The 25,741-nt window shown below is 39.5% G+C and overlaps 1 protein-coding gene across 7 annotated transcripts in view; it reads right to left on the bottom strand.

The window, feature by feature from the left end:
* The window catches only part of ICA1 (islet cell autoantigen 1), a 141,123-nt gene extending 116,841 nt beyond the window's left edge, over positions 1-24,282 (bottom strand). For 2 of the 7 annotated variants that reach the window (XM_031454955.2, XM_031454954.2), the window contains exons 1-3: positions 23,834-23,917; positions 4,437-4,535; positions 1,210-1,375 (exon numbers count right to left, since the gene is read on the bottom strand). In XM_031454955.2, the coding sequence (XP_031310815.1) occupies positions 1,210-1,375; positions 4,437-4,453 (183 nt within the window). In that variant the 5' untranslated portion in view covers positions 4,454-4,535; positions 23,834-23,917. Of the gene's footprint in view, positions 1-1,209; positions 1,376-4,436; positions 4,536-23,833; positions 23,990-24,176 lie in introns of those variants that run through there. The other 5 variants (XM_031454952.2, XM_031454958.2, XM_010979614.3 and 2 more) reach the window with 4 other exon arrangements.
* Positions 24,283-25,741: the final 1,459 nt, after the last annotated feature.

Raw genomic sequence — 25,741 nt, 5'->3', positions numbered from 1 at the left:
AAAATCAGAATAGAGGCCGCCTGCTTCTACTTTTCTCCATGGCAGCAATCGCTGTTAGAACATCTCTGTCAAACCCAGCTTCTGTTAGAACAATTCCAATGACAGGAGAAAGGTTTGGGAACTAATCTTAATTGCATTAACATGTACACTTATTCAGTTACTACTTACTGAATGTGTACTGTGTGTCTGCAGATACAATAGTGAATAAGGCTGACATGGAATTTGACCTCCTAGTGGAAGGAGGGCAGGCAAACAAATGAACATTTGAGATAATTCCATGAGAGGTGAGCACTGTGAACAGTGGCCCTGGGTCTGGTTCTACCCTCAGTTGCATGGATTGAATCATCCCTTCTCCACGTGACAGGCCTTCCCATATAATCATATAATCGGCAACCAACGTATCTTCCCTTAAACCTCTCTGTTCCAGAATAGCCGTGGCTTCCACCATCCTGGCCACCCTTTCTCAGAAAGCTTTCTGAAATCTTGAGCTTTTGATTTTAGCCCCATTAAATGTTTAGCTCATTAACTTCAGCCTATATATTAAGCTTAGATATCATTCTGAGTTCTTATCAGACCGTGTGATGTATTATTTCTCTCTGTGCCTTGTCATTCACAGAAGTGAGAAGTATGCTTTTTAAATTTTAGTCTGAAGTATTGGCAGAATGTCCACCAAGGCAGGGAATTAGGGGGTCTTCTACTAGTTATACTAGTATTCAAGGACCAATTAGATATGATTTTAGCTGTATTATGAAAAGACTGTATTATTAACTAAGTATTAGTTAATTCATTCTAGAATTTTACAGGATTCAATACAAGCTTACTAGACTCACTTTCCAGGATTTTTTGCTAGTATCCTTTTTTCTTTTTTTAAATGTAAACATTTGCCTGACCCTAGTGTCATTATCACTAGCAGTGGCTCTTTGATTGTATTAATGTTTTTCAACAAACATGTATTGCTAATTGACCATATTCCATGCATGCCAAGGAAGTACTTGAAAAACAAGTTCACTGAGGCATAATGGTGGTTCCAGGAGAATTTGTAGGTTTTAAATTAAATATGCTGGGATTAAATTTACCTGATCCTAGATTTTCCTCCTGAACTAGTTATTTGCAATGTATTTTCAAATACAAAGCACACCAATGCTTGTCCCGTGAGTTCACTCTCAGACCTGACTCTAGAAGATGGCTGTGCTGGGGTTGAGGGCTCACCTCCAGCTTGGCATCCAGGTCTGCGTCAGAGGCAACGACATGTTCATCCTCCTTCTTCCCTGTGGCTTTAATAAAGGCCTGCTTCGTTTCCCAGTACTTCTGCTGCATCTTATTTACAACTGACTTATCCTGAGCATAGCGATCCTGTAAGTCCCAGGGATAACTGCTAAAAAGCATTCAAAGAACCATTTTACTCATGACTTTCAAAAAGATTAAGATCATTTAGTGCAAACAAAAATTAATCTGAACATTTACAACATTAATAAACATATAAACATATAAATACTTTCTTATATGGTTATGACATCAAAAAGTTAATCGTCTAACTTACACCAAAACCTTAAACGTGAGTAGGAAATAAAGAAACGTTTGCAGGAAATTAAGAAACTAAACCTCAAAGGGTTTAGCTATCAAAAGGTTGGACATACTCCTTTCAGAAGTGGGGCAAGTGGGGCCAAGCCAGGCAGAGTGACAGATTCAAGCACCCCCGTGAGTCAGAGATGCAGCCGGACACCAACATTCTCTCCGCTCCAGCCCTGCGGCCAAAGCTGAAGTGATGGCAGAAAAGTAGAGATAAGGGGCTGAAAAATAGCATGCTTAAACTGTCACAGAGGTACCTAACACAGTCAAACTCATAGAATCAGAAAGAACAGTGTTTCCCAGAGGCTGGGCAGGGAGGAGGAAATGAGAAAGTGCTAATCAATGGGCAAAAAGTTCCAGCTGCACAAGATGAATAAGTCCTGCTGGTGCCTGCTGTTCAAAACACTAGCTTATATATTTAAAATTTGTTACAAGGGTAGATCTCCTGTTAAGTATTCTTATCACAGTCAAATAAAATTTTGAAAAAATAAAAAATATTTTAAAAAATCTATTCTGCATTTCTTATATAAAAACTTTAAATTCTTAAACATAAATGCTTAAAATACAGATAGGAAGCGTCGTGAAGGAACAGCGCAGTGAAGATCACATCAAAAAGTATATAAAGAAGAACTTAGAAAAAAATTCAGCTGAGAATGAAATGGAATTCTGTGTAAGTGACTAGAGTACCAAAATGTTGACTGAAAGCTTGCCACAGGTGCTCCATGCCTCCCTGCATTGTCTCCATTTCCTCCTGTCTAGGGTTCAAAAGCCCACACAGGATCCCCTGGTGTCTCCCTCTGCAGACATGTAACTTCTTCTACCCCATCCCATCGGCACTCAAAATGTGCCAGACTTGTGTCCTAAAACATAAGCTGCTTTATACTACTATATCAAAACATGTATCTCATGTTTTGATTTATACTCTCCTGCCAGATAACATTTACAAGTTTCAAATCACACATTTGTTCTTAAAAAATCAGAAAGGGTTTCAGACGACTTCCTTAGCAATGGTTATCTTTGGAAAGATCTAAAGAACTATGTTTTACTTTGTTTCTAAGATTTGAATAAGTCTAGATATCTAATGCACAGGCATGAAGACTATACTTAATAACACTGCACTGAACACTGGAAATATGCTAGGAGAGGAGCAATGCTCCTCATGTGCACTCATCACATACAAAAAATGGTAACTAGAAGAGGAGATGATACGTTAATTGGCTTGACTGTAATAATGATTTCACTATGTACATCAAATCATGTTGCACACCATAAATATATACAATTTTTATTTAAAATATATAAATAAAAAGGTTTTATTATGAGTTTGAATCAGAGAAAATAAGATAAAAATATATGTAACTTTTATGTGTACAATAATCCCTCTACAAAGTATGTGCATTAAAAGACTGGAAGAATATACTCCCCAAAACTCTGGCAATTTAAGGGGAATGAAATTTTCAAGAGTGGGAAATGGGATGGATTTTTCTCTATTAATTTTTTTTTTGTCAAAGGTTATGGATTAACAGAAAAAAAACTTTCCATTTTGAGGGGAAAAAAAGGAGTTTAGGGATTTAGTGAACATGCCTTAACCCTGCCATTTAACAAATGAGGAATCTTAGGTTTCAAAAGGTTAAGAATCTTGCCCCAAATCACACAGGATTAAAATCCAAGCCTCTTAATCCCGGTGCAGTGCACATTTCAACGTTCTGTGCAGCCCCTGCATTTCAGCAGCAAGCAATGAAGTGGCACAGTGAGTAGGAGAAAGACTATGGGGAAAGGTCCACTTCTTGGGGCTCTCCAATCTCTCTAAAGTGGGTGACTTGACTCCCTACTTCCCTGAGCCTACTGCCAGGATATGACAACCATTATGAGGGTCACAAGATGAAGCCATCCCCTTGTCTTAATGAGGCAAGATGGAACAATTAAAAAAACAGCCTGACAACTCTTAGTTAAAGAGCTGTCAAATGGAGATACTCAGTAAAAATAAATCCCTTAGCCATTTATTAATTACCTTTTACAGCTCATTACACTTTAAGACATGCAAAATTCTTTTAAAGTTTGACATTCGATATTACAGAGGACTGGGACCTGATTACTTCTCTACAATCAGAGGAGAGGGAGGAGAGATTAAAAAGTATATTCCTTATAATTAATTGTACATTTCAAAATGAAAATATGCACCATACTTTTTCATGATACAAATTAAAGGAGGTAAAACATGACAAAGATCTGCCTGCCCAGTGGAACAGTGGTTCAAAAGTGTCCAGAAACACTGCTTGTAGCATATCTGGAATTTAATGAGAGGTTTAATATGCTGCTCAGACGCATTATAGGCATGCAAATGACAGTGCTAACATTGCCACGTGATTACATCTATTTTACTCAGCATCATCTACTTCCAACCATCACTGGCTCCTGAATGTTCGTGAAGGTTAAGTCATGACTATAAATTAATGAGTCTGAGTTATTTTATATTGTTATTGTATAGTTATATTGTTATTTTATAGTTGCCCTACATAAAATTCCCTTATAACCCTAATATCAGAAGTTGTAAATAAGACAGATTAAAAAAGTACCAATTCATTACATTTGAAAAAATGGTGGTAAGAAAAGCCATCATTAGATTCTCAAGAGAAGAGTTACACATAAATGAATTTCTTAGAGAATGTTTCTGGTTATTGGTTTTCATACTGTATTAGTAGGGATATTGAACTTGACTATACTCAACACTGGATGTGGTTTAACAGGTTGTTTACTGAGACGTGACTCTTAATTTTTCCATTCAATAGACATTTATTGAGCATATATTATGTGCTTTCCTCTTTCATTAACCTCTCCTATTCCAGAAAAGATAACAAATTACTTACCATTTGTGTCCTGACATGTTTCCTTCTTCTTTTTCTACTGCTGATGATTTGGGGAGATGGGGCAGGGAAAAAGCATGAGAGGATAAGTTATATTAGAACCTGAAATAAAACAAATATGTTTAACAGTTACACACCATATTGCAATTATATGCTAGTTTGACAAATATAAAATTTTTCAATCTAAACCATTTCTAGTTGTATTTTAGGGGCCGAACACTATTACACAGTAATACTGTATACCAGAGTCAAGAATAGTTTAGCTAAGTAACTCTGGAAGAAATATCCCAAATGAAGTTTAAGAAGTGAGCAGGCAGGTTGAAAGAAAAAAGCAGGTTGCAGAAGACTACATAAAATATGAGACCATAACATGAAAATTATACTCTATATTGTTGAAGAATATAAACATTATATAGTGAAGGTATAAGGAACTGCTTAGGAATGGTGAACACTAAATTTCAGATAGCAGTTACCACTGCAGTGGGGGTGGGGAATATTATTTGAGAAGGGTACACAGGGACTTTGTACACATAATGTTTTCTTTGATAAGCTAGATGATGAGTATATAGCATTGGTTTGCCTCTTTACAGATTTGAAATCTTTCATAATCAGTATTTCTAAAAAATAAACCAGCACATCGCAAAAACAAAAGTAAACAGAAGGAGTTGATAGGCTAGAACAAGATACCAAGAATGGTACCAAGGAGGAAAATGTGACCATTTGAGTCTTGACCAACACAGCACTGTATTTTCATCTCATTGATAAGTATCAGAGTCAATTGATGCCTTTGCCCCTCACTCCATTTGCCCCACTCATGGGAGCTCACCAATCCCAGCAAGGGGCAGAGCCAGCCAATCCAGCCACACTTGTCCACCAGTTACAGGAAAGAATGAGGAGCTCACTACCTAAAGGAATGGCCTCTGGGCAGACACAGACTGATAGCTGCCAGAATGAATGCTCAGTGTATGAATGCTCTGGTTACTCCAAAAAAAATCAACCCAATCATTCTCCCTCTGCCTCAGAAAGGGTCCTGGCAACCAGGATCCCTAAAATGATTAAAGTTTCCAAGGCTTTAAAAAAAATGTTTTAAGAGAATGCAGCTGAGGTGCTGATATTCCAGGCTTCAGGTTATGGGAACAGGAGAGAGGAAAGACACCTTCTTAGAGTCTCTGGATGCTTCTGAGATGACAATTTCCTGTAATCAGCATCTCTCTTCCTCCTGGAGGGCATCCAGGTTTTTGGACAAGTTGCTTTGGGAATGACAGTCATGATGAGTAAGGCTTGCCCTCTACTCAGTAAATCATGGAGAGACCAGTGAGCTTCAGTTCTCTCACCACCCACACAGCTTCACTATAAGTACATATTTATTGAGCTCAGAGTGAGAGGGTATAGCTGAGTGGTAGAGCGAGTGCCTAGCATGCACAAAGTCCTGGGTTCAATCCCCAGTACCTCCATCAAAACAAATATATACCTAATTACCTCCTCCAAAACAAAAATAAAAACAAAACAAAAAACAAAAAAAGTTGAACACAAAGCTTCCAACAAAATTTTTCAAAAAAAAAATTCAAGTAAACAAAATTATTATACTCTTCCCCTAAGTTGATTGTACTATGAACTAGTAGGATAGTTGATATTTTAATTAATTTTTTGTTATACTAAAAACATACAACATAAATTTATCCTTTTAACAATTACTAAATATGCTGTACAGTACTGCTCACCATATGCACACTGTCATACAGCAGATCTCCAGGACATTTTCATCTTGCATGACTGAAACTCTATACTCATTAAACAACTCCCTGTTTCTACCTCCTCCCAGCCCCTGGCAACTACCATTCTACTTTGTTTCTATAAGTTTGACTGTCTTTGGTAATTCATAGAAGTGGAATCAGCAGTATTCGTCTTTTTGTGATTGGTTTATTTTACTTAGCATAATGTTCTCAAGGTTCATCCATGTTGTAGCATATGACAAGTTTTCCTTCTATTTTAGTGCTGAATAATAGTCCATTGTATGTACATAACACATTTTCTTTCTCCATTCATCCACTGATGGACATTTAGGTTGCTTCCATATCTTGGCTATTGTGAATAATGCTGCAGTGAACATGGGTGTGCAAATATCTGTTTAAGATTCTGTTTTTAGGTTTTTCTGGGATATATTCTCAGAAGTAAGATTGCTAGATTATATGGTAGTTCTATTTTTTATTTTTTTTTAAGGAACCGCCATATTTTTTTCCACAGCTACTACTTCATTTTACAATTCCACCAACAGTGCTTCAAGGTTCCAATTTCTCTACATTCTTGCCAACACTTGTTATTTTGTTTTTTGTTAGTGGTGGCTTTTTTTTTTTTTTATAGCAACCATCCTAATGGGTGTGAGGTGGTATCTCATTGTGTTTGATTTGCATTTCCCTGATCTTTAGTACGGGGGAGAGCATCTTTTCATGTGCTTATTAGCCATTTGTAATTCTTCTTGGGAGAAATGCCTATTCAAGTCCTTTGCCTATTTTTTAATCAGGTAATTTTTTTTTGTTACTGCATTATAGGAGTTATATATCTTTGTATATTCTGGATATTAACTCCTTATCTGAAATATATGCAAATATTTTCTCCCATTGGTAGGTTGCTTTTTCACTGCTGATTGTTTCCTTTGCTGCAACTTTTTGATTATTAAAATATTTAACAATTTAAGTTCTTTATAGTATAACAGATAACAAAAATCAGTGAGCAAACTACCCCTTCTACCTGAATTTCCAGGCCATTCTCAGTTTATGATGCCATATAGCAGTGTTCCTCGAGGTTTTATTTGCAGGACACTGGAATCTTCTGGGATGTTAACATGCAGATTCCTGGGCCCCATCCCTTATCTACTTACCTAGACTCTCTGAAAATGAGTTTGTAAATCTGCATTTGTAACAGGCTTAGCAAGTGATTCTTAGGCACATTAAAGTCTGAGAACCACAGCTAATGGCACATAGGAAAAATCCTCTCTGGAAATGGATCATTCTTGAACAAAACTCTGGATTCTCTGTGGCACTAGAACAAAGGACTCATGAGTGGCAAATTCAGGTCAGCTTATATTGGGCATATCTGACTGTCTCATGAGGAGCAGCTGCAGTCAGCACGTGAATTGCTTTTAATGTATGTTCCAGCCCCACGCACCAGGGACTATTAATATAATGGACATTTGAAGATTTCCTGACAAAATCCATCTCATCTGGCCTATCACTTTCTAATTCCAGTGTCAAAATCACTACTTTGAAAACTATTATAATTCTCATCCATTCATTCATTTTAACCAGTTTGGTTTATCAAACATGCATTGAGCATCTAATGAATATGTGCCAGGTGCTGTCCCTGGCCTCAAGGAACTTATAGTCTAGATCAGCTCTGTCCAATAGAAATATACTATGAGCTACATAAGTAATTTTAAATGATCTAATAGCAATGTTAAAAAAGTAAAAAGAATAAACCCACTCATATATGGTAAAGAATATACAATGGGAAAGGATGATCTCTTCAATAAATTGTATGGGGAAAACTGGACAGCCACAAACAAAAGAATAAAACTTGACCAGTATCTTACACCATAGACAGAAATTATCTCAAAATGGATTCAAGACCTGTAACTATAAAACTCCCAGAAGAAATCCTAGGTAGTAATCTCCTTGACATAGGTCTTGGCAATGATTTTTTGAACCTGACACCAAAAGCAAAAAAGCAACAAAAGCAAAAATAAATTATGTGGGACATCACACTAAATAGCTTCTGCATTCTGCACAGCAAAGGAAACCATAACAAAATGGGAGAAAATACTTACAAATCATGTATCTGATATGGGGTTAATATCCAAAATATATAAAGAACTCAAACAACTTAATTAGCAAAAAAATTTTTGATTGAAAAATGGACACAAGATCTGAATAGACATTTTTCCCAAGAAGACATACAGATGGACAATAGGTACATGAAAATATGCTTAACATTCTAATCATCAGGGAAATGCAAATCAAAACCATAATGAGATATCACCTCATACATGTTAGAATGGCTGTTATCAAAAAGACAAAAAATAAAATGTGTTGGCAAGGATGTGGAGAAAAGAGAATGCTTGTACACTGTTGGAATGTAAATTGGTGCAGCCACTACAGATAAGAGTATGGAGGTTCCTCAAAAAACTAAAAATAGAACTACCATATGATCCAGCAGTTCCATTCTGGTTATCCAAAGAAAATAAAAACACTAACTTGAAGAGATATTTGCACCCCTATGTTCACTGAAGTGTCTGTTGATGGATGAATGGATAAAGATATTGTGGCATACATACACACACACACACACACACACACACACACACAATGGAATATTATTCAACCATAAAAAATAATGAAACCTTTTCATTTACAATGTGAATGGACCTTGAGGGCATCATGCTAAGTGAAGTAAGTCAGACAGAGAAAGACAAATACCTTATGATGTCTCTTAAATGTGGAATCAAAAACAAACAAACAAAAAAAGCAAGCTCATAAATACAGAGAACAGATTGATGGTTGCCAGAGGTAGGTGGTGCATAGTTGGAGAAATAGGTGAAGTGGGTCAAAAGGTTAAAAAAAAAAAAGGGCAAGTATACAAATATAGACACCTTACCATAGAAGATAAACAGATGGGGAAAAATCATAAAAAAGACACTGATATTCAGGGAATCATGGGAAAATAAATGTATTTGTGCATTAGGGAAAAGCAAGCTGAAACAGCAATAAGATATACTACACATCTGTTAGAATGGTTACATTCCAAACAAACAAACCTGAAAATATCAGTCCTACCAAGGATGCAGAATGACAGGAAAACTCATTCATTGAAAAAAAAAGTTAAAAAAAGTAAATAAAAATATTTTTATTTAATCCAATATATCTAAAATATTCTTTCATCATGCAATCAATTAAAAATTACTAATGATATATTCTGCATGTGGGTTTTTGTACCAAGTCTGGAATCTGGTGTGTATTTTACACGTAATCTGATGTGTATTTTACATTTACGGTACATCTCAATTGAGACTAGCCACATTAAATGCTCAAAGGCCACATGTGGTTGCTGGCTACAGTACTAGACAGTGCAGGCTTAGCAGGAAAGATAGACATACATAAACACAATTTCCAGGTCAGGAGACTCTTAACATTTGCAAGGGGACATATAAAAAGATCTTCATGTGTCCCCAAATTTGTAAATTCTACTGTAAGAATATCATCTCCCCTGTAAAATACAATAAAATCTATGATTAGTTAATACTTCAATTCACAGTTGCTCACAGGAAGCTATTACTCCACTTCTGCCTCGAGGCCCTTATGAAAGAAAACCACAGTGAATGGTATCATGTCTCAAGGTTGTTCATGGAGTAGAGAAGATTTCCTAAAGTTCTACTTGTGGTCACCTTACTTGGGGGAGATAAGCAAGGAGGAGCAAGTATCAAGTTGCTTGTGGACTGTGAGTCCCATGATAAAAACAAAAGCACCAACATTGTTAAATTCAGCACGACCTGACCATGTGAATGTTGTTTCACTGAAACTCTGTGTCCCCAAACAGGACAAAGTAGACAAGCCAACAATAATTAAGACCTACTCAAAGAACTTCATGGAAAGCAAGTGTCTAATTTTGATGTAGCAACCCTCAGGGTGGGGGTATGAGTGAGTGAGGAGCAGGTTCGCTAAGACAAGAACTGGAGGGCAAAGGTGTCACCCTGCTCAGAGGTGGGGCTGCTGCTGAGGTCAGCACCTTCTTGGGTGACACTAAGGCTACAGACCTAATCCTCTTAGACTTTCCCAGGTTGTACCTTGGTGGGGTTGTACTACCTCCTCCTCAGGCTCCGAGGCCAGGCATTAAAAAGGCAGTGGTTCCATCTTGCCCTGTGGGGAGACTTGGGAGCAGAGGGAGGAGGGATACTTTGTTCAGATTCTGTCCTGGGGTTCTATGCAATAGTTAACGCTCATTCTCCTCCATGCTTTTCTTACAAGCTTGGTTGTGTTGCGTCTTCAATTTTATCCACTCCTGTGGAGAGACTACAACTGCCCTGCTTGTTTTTATTTCCTATAGCTACTGAAAAGCCATTTTGAACATATTAGATGGCCAACACCTAAGCAAAAGTTTTTTCTCCAAAACCCCAAGGTTCCTAGAACACTAAAGCAAGGCCTGATTTAAACAAAGCTTGATGCATTGCTACAAAGAGGAGGAGTCAGCTTGTCCTTGGCTGCCTCCAACCCTGATCCTGGATTCTCCTCCTTGGAAATGTTACATGGGAAAGTATTTTCATTCCATGTAGGCTGCCTTCAGCTGCACCAAACATTTGTTCTGGCCCAGAATTCTTTCCTATGAACTTATGGAGTTAGCTGATGGCACCTCTGATTACATTTGAATTATGCAAAGAATCTAAGATTCTTGAGCCAACCTTTATTCAGAGTAAAGGTAAGATGAGTAGTTCTATTTCACCACATCAGGAGTCTCGACCCACAAAAATATTTCAGTACACTTCCTCTTGACTCACATTTCCTAAGTGTTCCTGTTTCCTGTGCAGTTTCATGGTTCTAATTAATTACCTTTCCAACTTCAGCAGTAGATTTTTCTCCTCCCTCAGTGAGCAGGTTTCTGTTAGTTGGAGTACTAGCTGAAACTGAGTCCAGGATCCCTTTTTCCTGTATCTGCACTGAACATATGGTGGATTCTCTTGAATTGCATATCAGAGCTACTGCCAAATTTGTCGTTTGTCTAATTTATTCAAAATCTCTACTTTCTAACTAAAAATTGTCACCATCTCAGAGCTCTTCAGTTCTGTTGTGCACACCAGCCTTCAGCTTTCTTTGGGGAGTGGGCCATTTTTTTTCCCCCACAAGAAACATACTTTTTCCCCCACAAGAGAACAGAAGAATCTTGCAGTGATGTGGGTGTGCAGTGGAATGTTTGAATCATCCCATAGTAAAATCACTCATTTCCAAACACCAGCTTCATGGCACCACATGTCACGGGATCTGAGGTGCAAAACTGTTCACATGCCAACCTTTCTGAAGCTGGGATGTGTCCTGTAATTGATACCTTGTCAACAGACTGGCAGTCATTTTTCTTTCTTCATGGAACATAAAATGGTAAAAAGCATGTGAGCAATGGTTTCTTATATTTGAGGAAATATAGAATAATTCTTTAAAATTAAACCTTCGTAAAATGACACATTACTACTTGCCATAGACTTTTGGGGTTATTTGTGTGTATATGAACAGGAGAATCTGAAGTCAGGGAATGCCAAGAGCTGCCTGTGACGAGGAAGGAGTGCCATGGCAGAGGAAGGCACCCAGGGTTAGAGGAACAGGCGGGACAGGGCACTCAGCTGGCTTCCTCCATGGCCTCTGGGCTGGGTTTCTAAGAATCAGCAGCCGCTGGCCAGGTGAAGGGTAAGAGAGTGTGTGTGTGTGTGTGTGTGTGTGTGTGTGCGCGCGCGCGTGCATGCGGAGGGTCTTATTCCAGGCAGAGGGAAAGCAATGAACAAATTCTTCCACAGTAGAACTGCACGGTGTGTGCATGCAACCATCAGCAAGTTGTGCATTCCTGTAAGTTAAAGGACAACAAGAGCTGTGACTGGGGACACATGGGGCCCAATCTCTGAGGGCACCTTGAGTCACTTGCAGCATTTAGACATATTCTATAGCCCCTGGAAGGCAGACACTTGATGCTGTTTATTTCACATGCAGTGAGCACCTTCTGTGTCCTGTGTTTGCTGGAGTTCCTCTCTGACAGTCTGGAACAAATATTGTGACAGGTCTCTTGGATTTAGCTTTCAATTGCATAATCCTAATTTATATCATTTTCTCCTCAATCCCACCTTTCTGTTATTTCAGAGATCAACTCATCTAGAAACATTACCAGTTTTCAATAGTTGGTTTTATTTCTCTTATGCATAACCTCAGAACTAATATAAGCCATATACTGTCAGCCTAGAGGGAACTGAGAAACAATGGAATGAAACGCCTTCCTTTTAAATGGGGACCTGTGATCCAGAGAACAAAGCCAATCAGCTCCAGAGCCAGAGTTCTGATACAGGCTCCTGATGACTTCCCTAATGAGCAGAAGAAATACACCTTTGTCAGAGGGTCTAGGTACTGCATTAAAAAATAATTTAATGTTTATACTTTTTTTTCTGCTTAACTTTATTTTTCATTGTCTTTTTCCAGAAGTTTATCTCTAGTCACTTTCTCTTATGTCTACAATGATTTTTATAATATCCCATGTAGAGAAGGGGTAATGTTTAAATTTAAATATTAAAACAGTTTCAGTAGAAACAGGGAGGGAAAACTAAAACTTCCTCCAGGCATAGTTAATGATATTTATTATTTTTTTCAATCTTGATTCATCAAATTGTGTTTACACATAGTTGAGAGAGATCCCTGTGGAGGGTGGGAAATTGAATCATCATCTACCCTTTCAAAAGCTAAACAGTAATTAAAATAATATGATTTCTGACTAGCTTTTATGGGTGTCTTTCCTATGTCTCAGATATCACACGGAATTCCCTTTCAGATTTTGAAAAGGTTGTGACTACTTGAGCATTACCCATAACTTTAAAAGGATTCTGTTTCTAGTTGAGTTTTGTGTCTCCTGCAAATGATTTTTAACATTTCATAAATTCACAAGCAAATGTGAAACACAGTCATGCTTCAATTTTGTGAGTCAGGAAGTCCTACACAAGGAAAGCAGAATTCTAACCTTATTCAAGGCAGCTAGAAGATGAGTTTTTATTTAAACCTGACATATGCAAGCCACTGTTAAAATATGCATTTTCTGTTAATGAATTGGGGTTCTAGGATATTTTTAAATGATAATTTCATTCACATTTCAAAAAGTTCAAGTATTATATCCAGGCATTAATTAAGCTTAATAACTCCCTAAACCCAACAAAATCATATTCCTGAAGTAAATATTTTTAATGCCAATATAATTTGTCTCCCAGTATAAAAATGGGCAAACCCATGACCATGCCACAAACTTGCCCTTCCTCCAAGTCCCTTCACCTATCTGGCCTCACTTGGCTCATCTGTAAAATAGTAAACTAGGCTAGATGACATCTAGGATGCCCTCAGTCACAAAACTATAAAGCTAATTTTAATTATTTTTACAGATATTTATATCTAAGAGAAAGCTTAGAGATAATGAACACAACACTTTCCTTTTTAAAGATAAGGAAACTGGCTTTCTAGAAAGAAAGACTTGTCCAGGATCAGGCTAAAGATCAAATATGAAAGGAGGAATTCTGGGACTGAAACACTAGTCAGCCAATTAGCAACCTGGTGCTCCCCTGAGTCACTTCCTCTATTCCAAGAGATATTTCTCAATGAAAAATATCAAAAAGAGCATCTCATCTTTGAAGAAATTAAAAAAAAAAAGTCAAGATATTCTCCAAAAGGCTTTTATCTTCACCATTAGTGTTCATTAAAAATACTATGTCCCCACAAAACAAACTAAAAACAAAATAAACCCCAAACTCAAACTGCTCACAAGGCGTACAGTCTAGGACTTGCTCTTCTTTCTCTTACTCACAGCCATGCTTGCAAAGATGAGTAAGGGTGAATTTTCTACTGTGATAAAAATCATAGCGGCAACAACAATGAGGCTGGCACTGAAAACAACAAACCTCAAGGAAATCTACAAGAGCAAGTAAAATGAAATGGCTTGGAAGACTGGAAACAGAAAAAGAACAAATAGGGAATCTTTGCTGAAGAAAAGATTAAAAAAAAAACTTGCTGTAAAAATTCTATTCACCTTCTATTTTATTTAGGTTGGTTTATGTCACTTGCAAATGTTAATTCAAATTTAGCCTATAAATTTGAATCTTTAGTACTTATGGTGGCCATTTCTCTAAAAGCTTAACCAAAAAAGATGAAAAATGAAAGAACACCCTAGTGAGGCAAAGGTCTCAATCAACTTTTGTCAAAAAATACTAGACCCTTCAACCTCCAGCCCAGAACATTATTGAATGATGGGAATAAATGTTTTCCTTAAATTAAATTTTAAAACTCCATTTTGTAATTTTGATACATTTTTTCATGAAAGAATAATCTGAAGTAAATTAACTTCATCATCCAAGACTACCGTGTTGCCCAATTCAGAAGCCACTAGCCATATGTGGCACTGAGCAACTTGAAATATGGTTATTTGATTCAGATATGCGTTAAAGTAAAACACACACTGGATTTTGAAGACTTAGTAAACCCCCCAAAGTAAAATGTCTATTAAGAAACATATTTTATATTTACGTGTATTTTGTGTTGATAAAATTATATGTATTTTATATTGATATATGTATGTATATTTAAATTGTATGTACCTATATTGCTTTATTTTATATATACATATATTTACATATTCTGTGTTGCATTTAATTTTGTTTTATATTTATTTTTACTTTATATAGGTATTTTTATATTTTATTAAGATAATATTTTGGATATGTTGGGTTAAATATAATTATAGCTTCACCTGTTTCCTTTTAGTTGTTTAACTGTGCCTACTAGAATGTCTTAAATTACATATGTGGCTGCCCTTGTATTTCTGTTGGACAGCCTTGGTCTAGGGCATTAAGCAAAGCAGCAAAGAGCTAAAAAGTAATTCCTTAACCCAGGTCACCAGTATTCTATAGAGTTATAAATATTTTAAAACAGTTTTCTCCCCAGAATCTCTGATAATTATCCTGTCAGAAATGTCATTATAAAAATAAAATCTCATATGTATACAAAAAATATATATGTGCCTGTATAGTCTTTTTAAATGACCAACAAAATGGTTGCACTCCGTATTTTCACAATAAGTTGCTTTAAAAACTTCCAAAACTATATATAAAATACACTATTTATTTCAAATCAGATTCATTGGACCGATTAAACGAAGTGGATGATCTACCATAAGACCGTCAAAAGTGAGACAATAAGGACAATCTCTCTATATAGATAGATACACACACATATATGCACAGATAGACATAAATACCTACAAATATAAAAGGTATACATATATTTACAAATGAGATACATGCAATTCATATACAGATACATGGTTAATAATATTACAAGTGTGAAGGAAGAAACGGAATGTAAATGTAGTGACTACAACTCTGAAATTGCACACAAGCATAATGTCAACAATCAGCACAGTTTGGGAGATAGTAACGTTTACTAAGTTCTCTTTCTGTAAGGTTAAGTTCATAATTTAAAGCCTGTTAAAGAGCAGATCAAGTAATTTCTTATGCCTCCACAGGATCACTCAGAGATAGGAGAGAACTTAAAAAGATCGTTCAGTCCTTTCATAGGTCAGCCGACTGAGGCCCAGGACTGAAGAAAATTTCACAGAGTAAAAGGCACAGAGTAAGCCTGTTCCATTAGTTTTAAATTACTGAAAAACACAGACACAAATAGGTGGTTTATAAAATGTCTATGCTGGTACACAGATCCTGTAAACAAATCAACACAGCTCCTTTCTCTGGAAATGGCATGAATTCAAGGACTTTCCTCGGTGAAGAAGTGGTAGCTAAAGCATGTTGGAGTTTGGGCTACCTTATGAACCAGGGATGAAGGCAGCCCAGCAGGGGAGGGAGGAGCAAGAGGACTTACAAGTCAGCAGCAAAGGGAAGCAGACAGAAGGAGAAAGCTTTGTATTTTCATGTACCCCAATTAACAGAGCCACCCTATACTGGGTCATCTGGTTGGAGTTATTTGAGAACTAATAAAAGATCCCTTCTTTCAGATTCTCTCCACTTTCCTTGGGAAGGGGTTTACAGGATTAAATAGCATCCATAGAGCTGCTATTATTAATAGTTCATGAATTATTTACCATCATTAACAGCAAATAAGGCACAAGACTGGTTATTTTGGTGGGTCAGGGCCATTGGGCAGATACCTGGTAGGGCAGGTGGAATAACCAGGTAGAACCACCAGGAAGTAGCCCAAAGGCACAGAGCTTCAGGTCAGCAGTGCAGAGAAGAAAGAAGCAGGAAACAGAAAGAGGGGAGTGGTTTGGCACCAATGCTAAGTTTACCTACTTCACAATGATGGCCGTGCTGCCTATGGCAATGCTGACGAAAGAGCATTAAGATACAAGGGACACTCAATTCCTGGCCTTCATGGAGCAGCGGTAGAAGAAAACTCCCCAGGATGATGATGGCCAGTCCCCCTCCTCATGCCCTCTGGGGAATCATGCCCCTTGGCATTGTGCTGGGCACCTTTCCTCATGGCTTCCACTCCTCATGTACCACCCCTCATTTCTCCAGAACTATCCAGCACCACAACCAGAACCACTCTGTTCCTCTCTCTTCAGTCTTACATTTTTCCCCTTTCCCATCTTAGTCCATCTATTATCCCTTCTCTTTCAAGTTAATCAACCTCCCTTTCTGCCCTCCAACCACATTCTTCAAACTTTTTCCCCCTCCAGCTACCATCCTCTTCCTTCTCTTCATGGACAGAGTTCTTCTCAGCCCACGTAGTCTGGTTCCTTTCTCCACTGTACCAGAGGAAGCTTTTCACTATGAGCCCAACTCAAGTCCTCCTCTCACTTCTCCTTTGACTAAGTAAGCTCCTTTCCCTTTTTTTAAAAACATTTTTTTATTGAGTAATAGTCATTTTACAATGTTATGTCAAATTCCAGTGTACAGCACAATTTTTCAGTTATACATGAACATTCATTGTCACATTTTTTTTTCACTGTGAGCTACCACAAGATCTTGTATATATTTCTCTGTGCTATACAGCATAATCTTGTTTATCTATTTCTATATATGCCTGTCAGTATCTACAAATTTTGAAATCCCAGTCTGTCCCTTCCCACTGCCCCCACCTTGGCAACCACAAGTTTGTATTCTATGTCTATGAGTCTGTTTCTGTTTAAGCTCCTCTTCCTTGATTTCTCAGGAAATACTCTCTGCACTTTTGTATCTTTACAGTTTTCTTTGTTAGCTCTGTTCTCTCTGCTTCCACATCTCAAATATCAGTGATCCATAAGGTTCCAACCTTGGTAGTCTTCTGTTACACTTTACTTGCTCTCTCTAGGAGATTTAACCCACTTTTGTGGCTTCAACCAACAGCTGTATGCAGGTGACTTTCAAAATTAAATACCTCTCCAGAGACTACAGTAGGGGGATCAAAAGTGGCTCTGGTGCTCTGGAATGATGTTTAAACTAATCTTCACCTGGATGTCTGATAGGCACTTCAAATTCAGCACACCTAAAACTAAAATTATCTCTCTCCATCTCCATCCCCAAATTCTTCTTCTTCCTGTGGTCCCTACATTAATTACCAGCATGAGTGGCCCAAATTGGAAACAACTTCTCCCTCATTTTTTTGCATCCAGTCTCCAAGTTCTCTCCATTCTACCTCCTAAAAAGCTATTAAATGAGTCTTCTCCTTTCTATATTCACAGCCAGGTCTTAGGTCACAGCCTTCAGAGGCAATGTCATCCCTGTATCTGCCCACTCCAATCTTTTATACCATGGTCTGAACTACTTCTATAATATGCAAATCTAGTCATACCACCCTCCCACTTAAAATTAAATTACATTTAAAAAAAATTAGAGTGCTTTAATTGCACCCCTTGCCACTAGAGAAATTCCAAACTTTGTAGCAAAAACCCCAAACCTCTTCACATTCTGTTCCCTTTCCAAAATTTTTTTGCTATACCTTACATAGAACTATTCCTTCTGGTCATTTCAGGATACTAGAGCTTTCCTGAATACACTGTCACTTCAAGGCTTTGCAAAGTTCCCTTCATTTGAAATGAACCCCACTCCTTTGCTCAATTGGCCAACTTACTCTTTACTTTGACTCTCCTCAAATGTGACCTCCTCAGTGAAGTGTTCCTCAGCCCAACACCTGACCTCTTGCTCACCAGGAGCCTCCCACTCCTGTCCTCCCAACTGAAGAATCAACTGCCCCATGTTGATGCCAGTGATGCCTTGCACTCCCATTATTCTCCTGCAATGAGCTGATTACATCTGCACTAGACTGGAAGTCACTTGAGGGCAGGGACCCCAACTGATTCATCTTTGCCCCCTTACACCAAACACAGGACCTGAAACACAACAAGCCTTTAGCAAATATATGCTGGACGAAGGGCAATAATTATGTGCTACCATTTATGGGGCACCTTACATGTGTGAAGCACTTAATATCATCATCCCCACACCAACATACAACACAATTTTGCAAGTGAGGAAACAAGCTTAGGAAGTGAAATAGTTTGCCCAAAGTCTACAACAAGGAAATTCAGGTCTGCTTGTGAACTCCTGTTTTTAAGCACTCTACTGCTGGACCAAAGAGATTGGATAATGGGCTTGGTTTCTATAAAAACAATCTCTCCTAACCACAGGTTCAGGCGCTGTGCTAGTTCCAAATCCATTACTATCATGGTGCTTGTGCACAACAAAACCTTGCTGATAGACTCCTGGTGGCTACTGGGGTTCCTACCAAAAAGGAGAGGGAGCAGCATTTATCACAATTTGCTCCTTGGTCCCTGGTTTAGGATGCACTACCCCAGATAATGCAGAGAAGGCTTGATTTCCCCTAAGTACCATTAGGTTTCAGCACTGGAGTCCATGCCCTATTCTAGCAACAGAGAAGTGGATGTGAGAGATCATAGTGATGGTATAAGTAATGGAATGGATTTTAATGAGTGCTTTGGGAAAGGAACTGCTACACTTTATAGCCACTCCTTGCGCAAATACTCTCAGCACAGAATGAGAGGACCTTCTCACTCTCAAATCTAGACACTCAGGGTTAGCAAGACATTGTTATCTATATATTCACTGGTCCATCACTGAATACACGTACCTAGTGTTTCCCACACCACAGTAGTGCACTGCATTCAGTTGTCTTTTTCAGTCATCCTCTTTAAATTCTATGTATTTTCTGTTAAGTGTATTCTAAAATTGACCTCTTAATTTACTCTAATTCTCATGATTTTTAAAGTCAGTCCCCTATTTTCTACTAAGATCTCTACCACCTCTCCAGACTACCCAGCACATAATTAAAATCAGTCCTGTGCTTACCCTGATTAATACATTTAATCCTCTCAAGTCACAGATGCCCAAAGTCACTCAGCTAGTAAGGGACACACATGGACACTAGGCACGAGACGTCAGGGCTATTTGCGGGTATTCTCTCTCAGTATTCTCTACCTGTATTCTCTCCCTTTGTATACCTGGGTACTGTATTGGGAACGCTCTCTCCATTTCCAACATCTTTTGACATGCCAAATTCCTATTGGTCTTTCAAGGCTCAACTCAAGGGTGACCTCCTCCATGAATCTTCTTAGGTTTTCCCTATTTTCTCTTTTGTCTGGGCTAGGTACCTCTTCTCTGGGCTCCAACCCGTCCCTGCCTTTGCTGAAATGTAATTGTCACCTGACTCCTCTAACTCCCTCACTAGGCTGGAAGCTCCTTCAGAGCAGGGTAAGGTCTGGGTCTTGTCTTGGGACTCCCAGGACCAGCACTGAGCATGGCACATGGCACACACACAACTAATGCCTACTGAAAACTGAGGAGTGACCCCACTTTCTGATGTGGCTGAAGTCCTGATGAGTGACATCATCTGACTTAGCAGGAGAGACTTCTCATCATAAGCAATGCCATTTTCTCAGCCTTCTGTAAACTCATTCTCTTTACTAGGTTTACATCGGGAAAAATAGTTACCATTAGTTGAGGAACTACCACTTCTCAGACACTGAGATGCACACTTTGCGTACAGTATGCTTACCACACTGTCCAGCAGACATCATCCTCACTTTATGGACGAAGCTCAAAATCAGTTACTCATCCTAAGTAATCAGCCTACAGACACACTGAAGCAAGGCTTTGTTTTAAAAGCATGTATAAGATGCTGTATTATGTATGGTCATTGCTGTCCTGGGAGAGATTCATTAGTATTTGAAATTACCTACACACACACACACACAGTGCGTTAATTTGGATGCTGGAGTAGTTAAAGCATGGTCAACTAGGATTTATAGAGGTTCGAGACAGTTCTACCACATGCATTATCCAGGATAAACCATGCCTGTAGTCCTCATTTTCTTATCAGATAGATAGGGATTATATTAGCTACTCACCTCAAATGGGGTTGACTATCAAAGACTATGTTCACCAAAATGCTTTGTTGAAGAAGAGGACATAGGCCCATCTTAGTGCACTACACTAAATGAAGGGTTTAGTGCAGTCTTTTTCAGCTTAGTGGAGGAATCCTGGGCATCAGAGCCACCTAAGGTGTCAACAGCAGATGGGAGAAGCCAGGCTAGGAATCCACACTCAACAAGCCCTCAAACGATTCTATTGGACACAAAGTTTGATAAATACCAGTTTAGAACACTCCTTTCCAAACTTTAACGTACACATGAATCACTTAGGGATTTTGTTAAAACGCAGACTCTTATTCAGTAGGTGTGGAGGGAGCTGAGGGTGGGTTGAGAGGCTGTATGTCTAACAAGCTCTCAAGGGACGCCAATGCTGCTAGTCTATGGATCACGTTTGAGTGGTATTGGTTTAGCAGATCTACTCCCACTGGTACAAATTAGCTTTGCTTTGTTCCTGGACCACAGATTGCATTCCCCAACTTTAGGGAGGATTCCGGAAAGCCTAAGTTCTCAGTACAGGTACAAAGTCATTTGAACTACTCAAAACCAAACTGGAACACATTTTCTATCACAGGGGAAAAGCAGTAGCTTCCTTTTCAGATAAAGACATCACATATGTTTAGCACATAAAAGAATAATTTACTGCTATTACTGAAGTCCTATTTACTGTGGAAAGCACTTTATATAAATTATCTTTAATCCCCATCACAATCCCACAAGGTGGATATTCTTGCTATATAGGTAAGGAAATGATGACATAGAAAGCTTAAGTAACTTGCTCAAGGTCACATGATTAATTAGCTGTTGCAGCTGGATTTCCAATCCTGCTCCGTTTGGATCCAAAGCCTGTGTGTCCTGTGCACCTCCTCCACGGTGCTAGATATGATTGTGATATAAAACATGACTGCTTGGGGAAAAACATGGGAAAAAATATTTCTCCTGTAATGGTATCTGAGTTTAAGGCTCTGCTGAGGAAGGTTCTGGATGAGGGTAAGGATGGGAATAAGGTTAATTAACTAATGATCTATGTTGCCTCATGGACAAATACATACACATAGCATCCTTGTCCATGGTTCCCATAAATCTGATGGTGCAAATGGAAAAAAAAAAAAGGACATTAGTGGCCATTGAGTTGATCCTAAACGTTGTCACCTACCCTCAGGCTTCTAGCTGTGGGGCTCAACCAATAAAGAGGAAAAATTCTTCCTGGTTCTTGTGACCTATCAACTTCACCACCTTGTCCTAGATGAGGTTTCTGTAACTTTAAAGTTCACACCTCTACAGATTTACCCTGCCACGTCATTTCACAGTTGCCACACTTCTCTTCCTCTGATAAAACTACCTGAACCGGGGGGGGGGGGGGGGGGAATGCTGTTTAGTCAAATAAACTGAAAATGCAGCAGTTTTGAAGGTTTTCTTTTGAAAATTTTCTGTATTTTTCATAAGGTTGACATGGAGAGAAATGTATGGCAATAAAGATGCTCAGAGAAAGCAGTCTGATATAGCCAGGTGTGCCAAATGAAAGAAAGGAAGCTATAAAATAAATTTCCCAGGCATTTACCACCCAGTGTCCTCAGCATTTAATGTCCCATGGGTAGAGTTTCTATGGTCAGCTTTTTAACCTTGGGTCTCTTCACTATTATAATTAGTACTCAACAGCTTAACTATTATTTTCTAAAGATTCATCTTTAATAACAGTACAACTCTTTACTCTTTATATGATCCAAAAAAATACAATTAGAAAGGCTGCATCTCCTTAAATTAAATATAAACATGGCAGTCTAAAAACTAAACAGTGATAAACTACTAAGGATTACAAACTGATTTTGCCTCTATGATATTCTCTACACATGATGTTTCAAAAATAAAGACCAAAACCTTAAAAAAAAACTTATTTGAAAAGTCACTTGAAAGTATTTTTAGTATGTATGTGTTTAAATAAAAGCTAAGAAACTCAGTCTGGAGCACAGATTTCAAACTAATAAGTATTTCCTATTTCACTCCCCCACCCCAAGGAACAGTTCAGATCTCAGAAAAAAATCTAAACTAAAGGTCCACCGAAACCAGCTTGATATTTTACCGGAGAGACTTGACTGAAATGTTTGGATATGAACGTGTTCGCCATGAGTCATAATTTATAGGACCTTAATGGCCAATGCCTTATGTGCCTTTCTTCCTACATTCAGTATCATCTTCAAACCAGCTGGTAGTATATTTTCCAGGCCCTGATAATTTTTATAAAGTTATCAGATCTCAGTTACTAAGGCTGCCACCCAAGAACCCTTCCTCTTGCTTATTTTTTAAGCTATCTAAACAGAAGTGAACCTGATTCCCTTTCTAAACTGTAACTCTCCCCAACCAGGCAATTAATGCTTTTCGCCAGGGAAGGGCGCAGTATTTTGGAGATCCTCGAAGAGAAGCTGAGGGGCCTTGGGGGCACTCCAAGTAAAAACACAGTGCGAAAGGTTAATGGGGAGCTGCTCTGGGCAAAGGCAGACGTAATAACAGGATATGTTCATTCCTAGAGGAAGCCGGAGCTGCGATAGCCGCGGGGCAGGAAAGGCGGTGTCAGCGCACCCAAAGGAAACAGGCTTGCCAGGGTTTGCAGGGACCTGGCCTGCTTAGGGACTCGCTCCAGTCTGGTCCAAGGCTGGTGAGCACCTTGCCAGCGGGAGACCAAGCTCAAGCCTTCTGCTATTAGTGGTTATATAAAGGTACCCATCTGCTCCTTGCCACCTCTGCCAGTGATGGGCAATGGGGAGAAAAGAAAAGGCAAATACTAGGCGCCACGGCAGGTGAACTCGTCAACAAGTCAGTCCTGGACGCAAGACCCTTCCCAGGAGGGATCTCGGGGACCTGGGGCTGGAGGAGCTGGGAAGGCGAGGCACGGCGGAGATGGGGTGGGCAGGAGGGGGTGGGGATGCTGCTAACGCCGGGTCCAGAGATGGGGCCGGAGCCTGCAACGCTTCCCTCCCGCTCCCCCGGGGCTGACGCGCGCTCTCGAGGCGCGCGCATTCTCCAGACCTTCCCAGGCCCCAGGGCGGAGGCGGGGGAGGGGAAGGGGCAGTAGACGTCCCCGCACGAGGATCCAGGCAGGAGGAGACGACCTGCCTATCACCCAGCGCCCGCGGAGAGCAGAGTTGGCAGCCTCAGGCTGGAGCCCCCGACCGCCCCGGCTGCCGGGCGTCTCCCGCTGCAGCCTGCAGCCCGCCCGGCGCGCCCCAGCCCCGGCCCCGGAGGGCAGGTACCTCGGAGCCCCGGCCCCCAGGAGCCTTCCGGCAGCGATCGGAACGTCCCTCCAGCTCCCTCATCCGACGTCAGCGTCAGCAGAAGGCGAGGGAAAAGGGGCGGAGGGAGCGCAGGAACCAGTCCTTCCTGCGGCTGTCGCCACCAGCTGGAATAGCAGCCGGCCGAGCCCGTGCGCGCCGCAGCGCAGCGCAGCGGCCAGGGGGAGCTGGCGCCCTAGTCTCCCCGCGAGCGCCCAGGGTCTGGACCCCGCCGCCGCCTCTTCTCCCCTCCGAAGTCGCCTGGGGGGCGACCCCTCCCAGCAGGATCCCGAGATCCGGAGGAGGGAGGGGGCAATGGCCTCACCTCATTTGGGGCGAATCTGGGATGGGGGGAGTGTCTCCCTCTCTCTCAGTTCCCTGGGGTCTTTCCTCGACCCCCATTTCCTGGGGTAGCCCCTCTCGGATCTGCCGCCCAGGGTGACCCCGCCCCTGCTCTCCCGCAGGTGTTCCACGTGTCCATAGCATTTGCGTCACAATGACCTGGCTGACAGGTGGGAGCGGCAGCGAATGCCCCAGGGTTCCCTCTGTACTGTGCTTAGTGTGTGTTATTTGCTTCCACTATAGATTTCCGTGGCTTTAGGGGACAGAAGACTTCATGACTTCAATGCCAAGAAAAGTTACAGAGGCCTGTACCTGGAAATCAAGTTTGGACTTAAAGGAAAAAACAAAAAACAAAACCTGTGTGTGTGTGTGTATATATATATATTTCATTCCCATATAGTCATATATCATTTATACTTAAGGATGCTTAAAGTAATTTCATCTTCTCATCCTTTGTCATCAGGAAAGAACCAAACCTGCAAGTGATCACAGTAAAAAAAAGGTATTGTAATAGTTGCTTCCTAAAATCGTCTATGCTGAAAAGCACTCCTAGTGTGCTATGACTCATCCCTAGTTATGTTATATATTCATTTAAAAGTTCTTTGAATAGTCACTGATTGAAACAATTTAACAGGGTGGAATGAAAGATGGTTATTGAGTAATGATGCAAACAAATCTGAAATCCACAGCTAACATTATGTGCCAGGCATATGCTTTATACCTTATATTTAATTCTTACAGCAACCCAATACCGTAGGTAAAGTATTACTCTTATTTTACAGATGAAAACACTGCCCAGAGTGCTATAAAGGCATTCAGCAAATAGGATGCTGAACACAAGTTTGAATCCAGGGTTGTCTGAACCAAGACATTTAGCTTACTCTTAAGATAGAAAGGTTTCTGGACAAGATGGATAGAGAAGAAGTATAGGAAAAGATGCTGTTGTTTTAATAGAAAGGTACTAAGATGGTACAGCTCCAGAAAATTTTTATAACTTTAAAGGTGACATTATTCTTTGGATATATACTTTGGGGATTCTGTTGGTCACAGATAATTTGAGCCTGTCCTACTAGGGCACAAAATATGGAGCTAAGCAAATATCAAGTTCTTGAGGGGAGGATATGGCTCAAGCAGAAGAGTGCATGCTTGGCATGTAGGAAATCCTGGGTTCAATCCCCAGTACCTCCTCGAAAAATAAATAAACCTAATTACCTCCCTCTACCAAAAAATGATTGAATCCCATTAAAAAATCAAGTCCTTAATAAATGTTTATGAATAAACAAATACTGAATGAATGTGGTCTACAAAACAGCAAACTGACAAAAAGCTGAGATTCAGGAGAAATTCTGGGAGAGAAAAACATTGCTCTTATGTATTAGGCTTTTATAAAAAGTGTTCAAACTAATCTATTGACAACACAAGCCAAATGATTATTCTGGTTGTAAAAAAGAAAAAGGGAGGAAACCTTTAAAATGAAGAAAAAAGTTTTCCTTACAAAAGAAAGATGATTAAGATACTTTGTTTTAAAATATTTGATTCCAAGAACCA

This window comes from Camelus dromedarius, chromosome 7 (genome assembly GCF_036321535.1).
Source record: "Camelus dromedarius isolate mCamDro1 chromosome 7, mCamDro1.pat, whole genome shotgun sequence".
NCBI classification, from domain to species: Eukaryota; Metazoa; Chordata; class Mammalia; order Artiodactyla; family Camelidae; genus Camelus; species Camelus dromedarius.
Note: the sequence above shows the minus strand (reverse complement) of the source record. Positions and strands in the feature narration are given on the sequence as shown.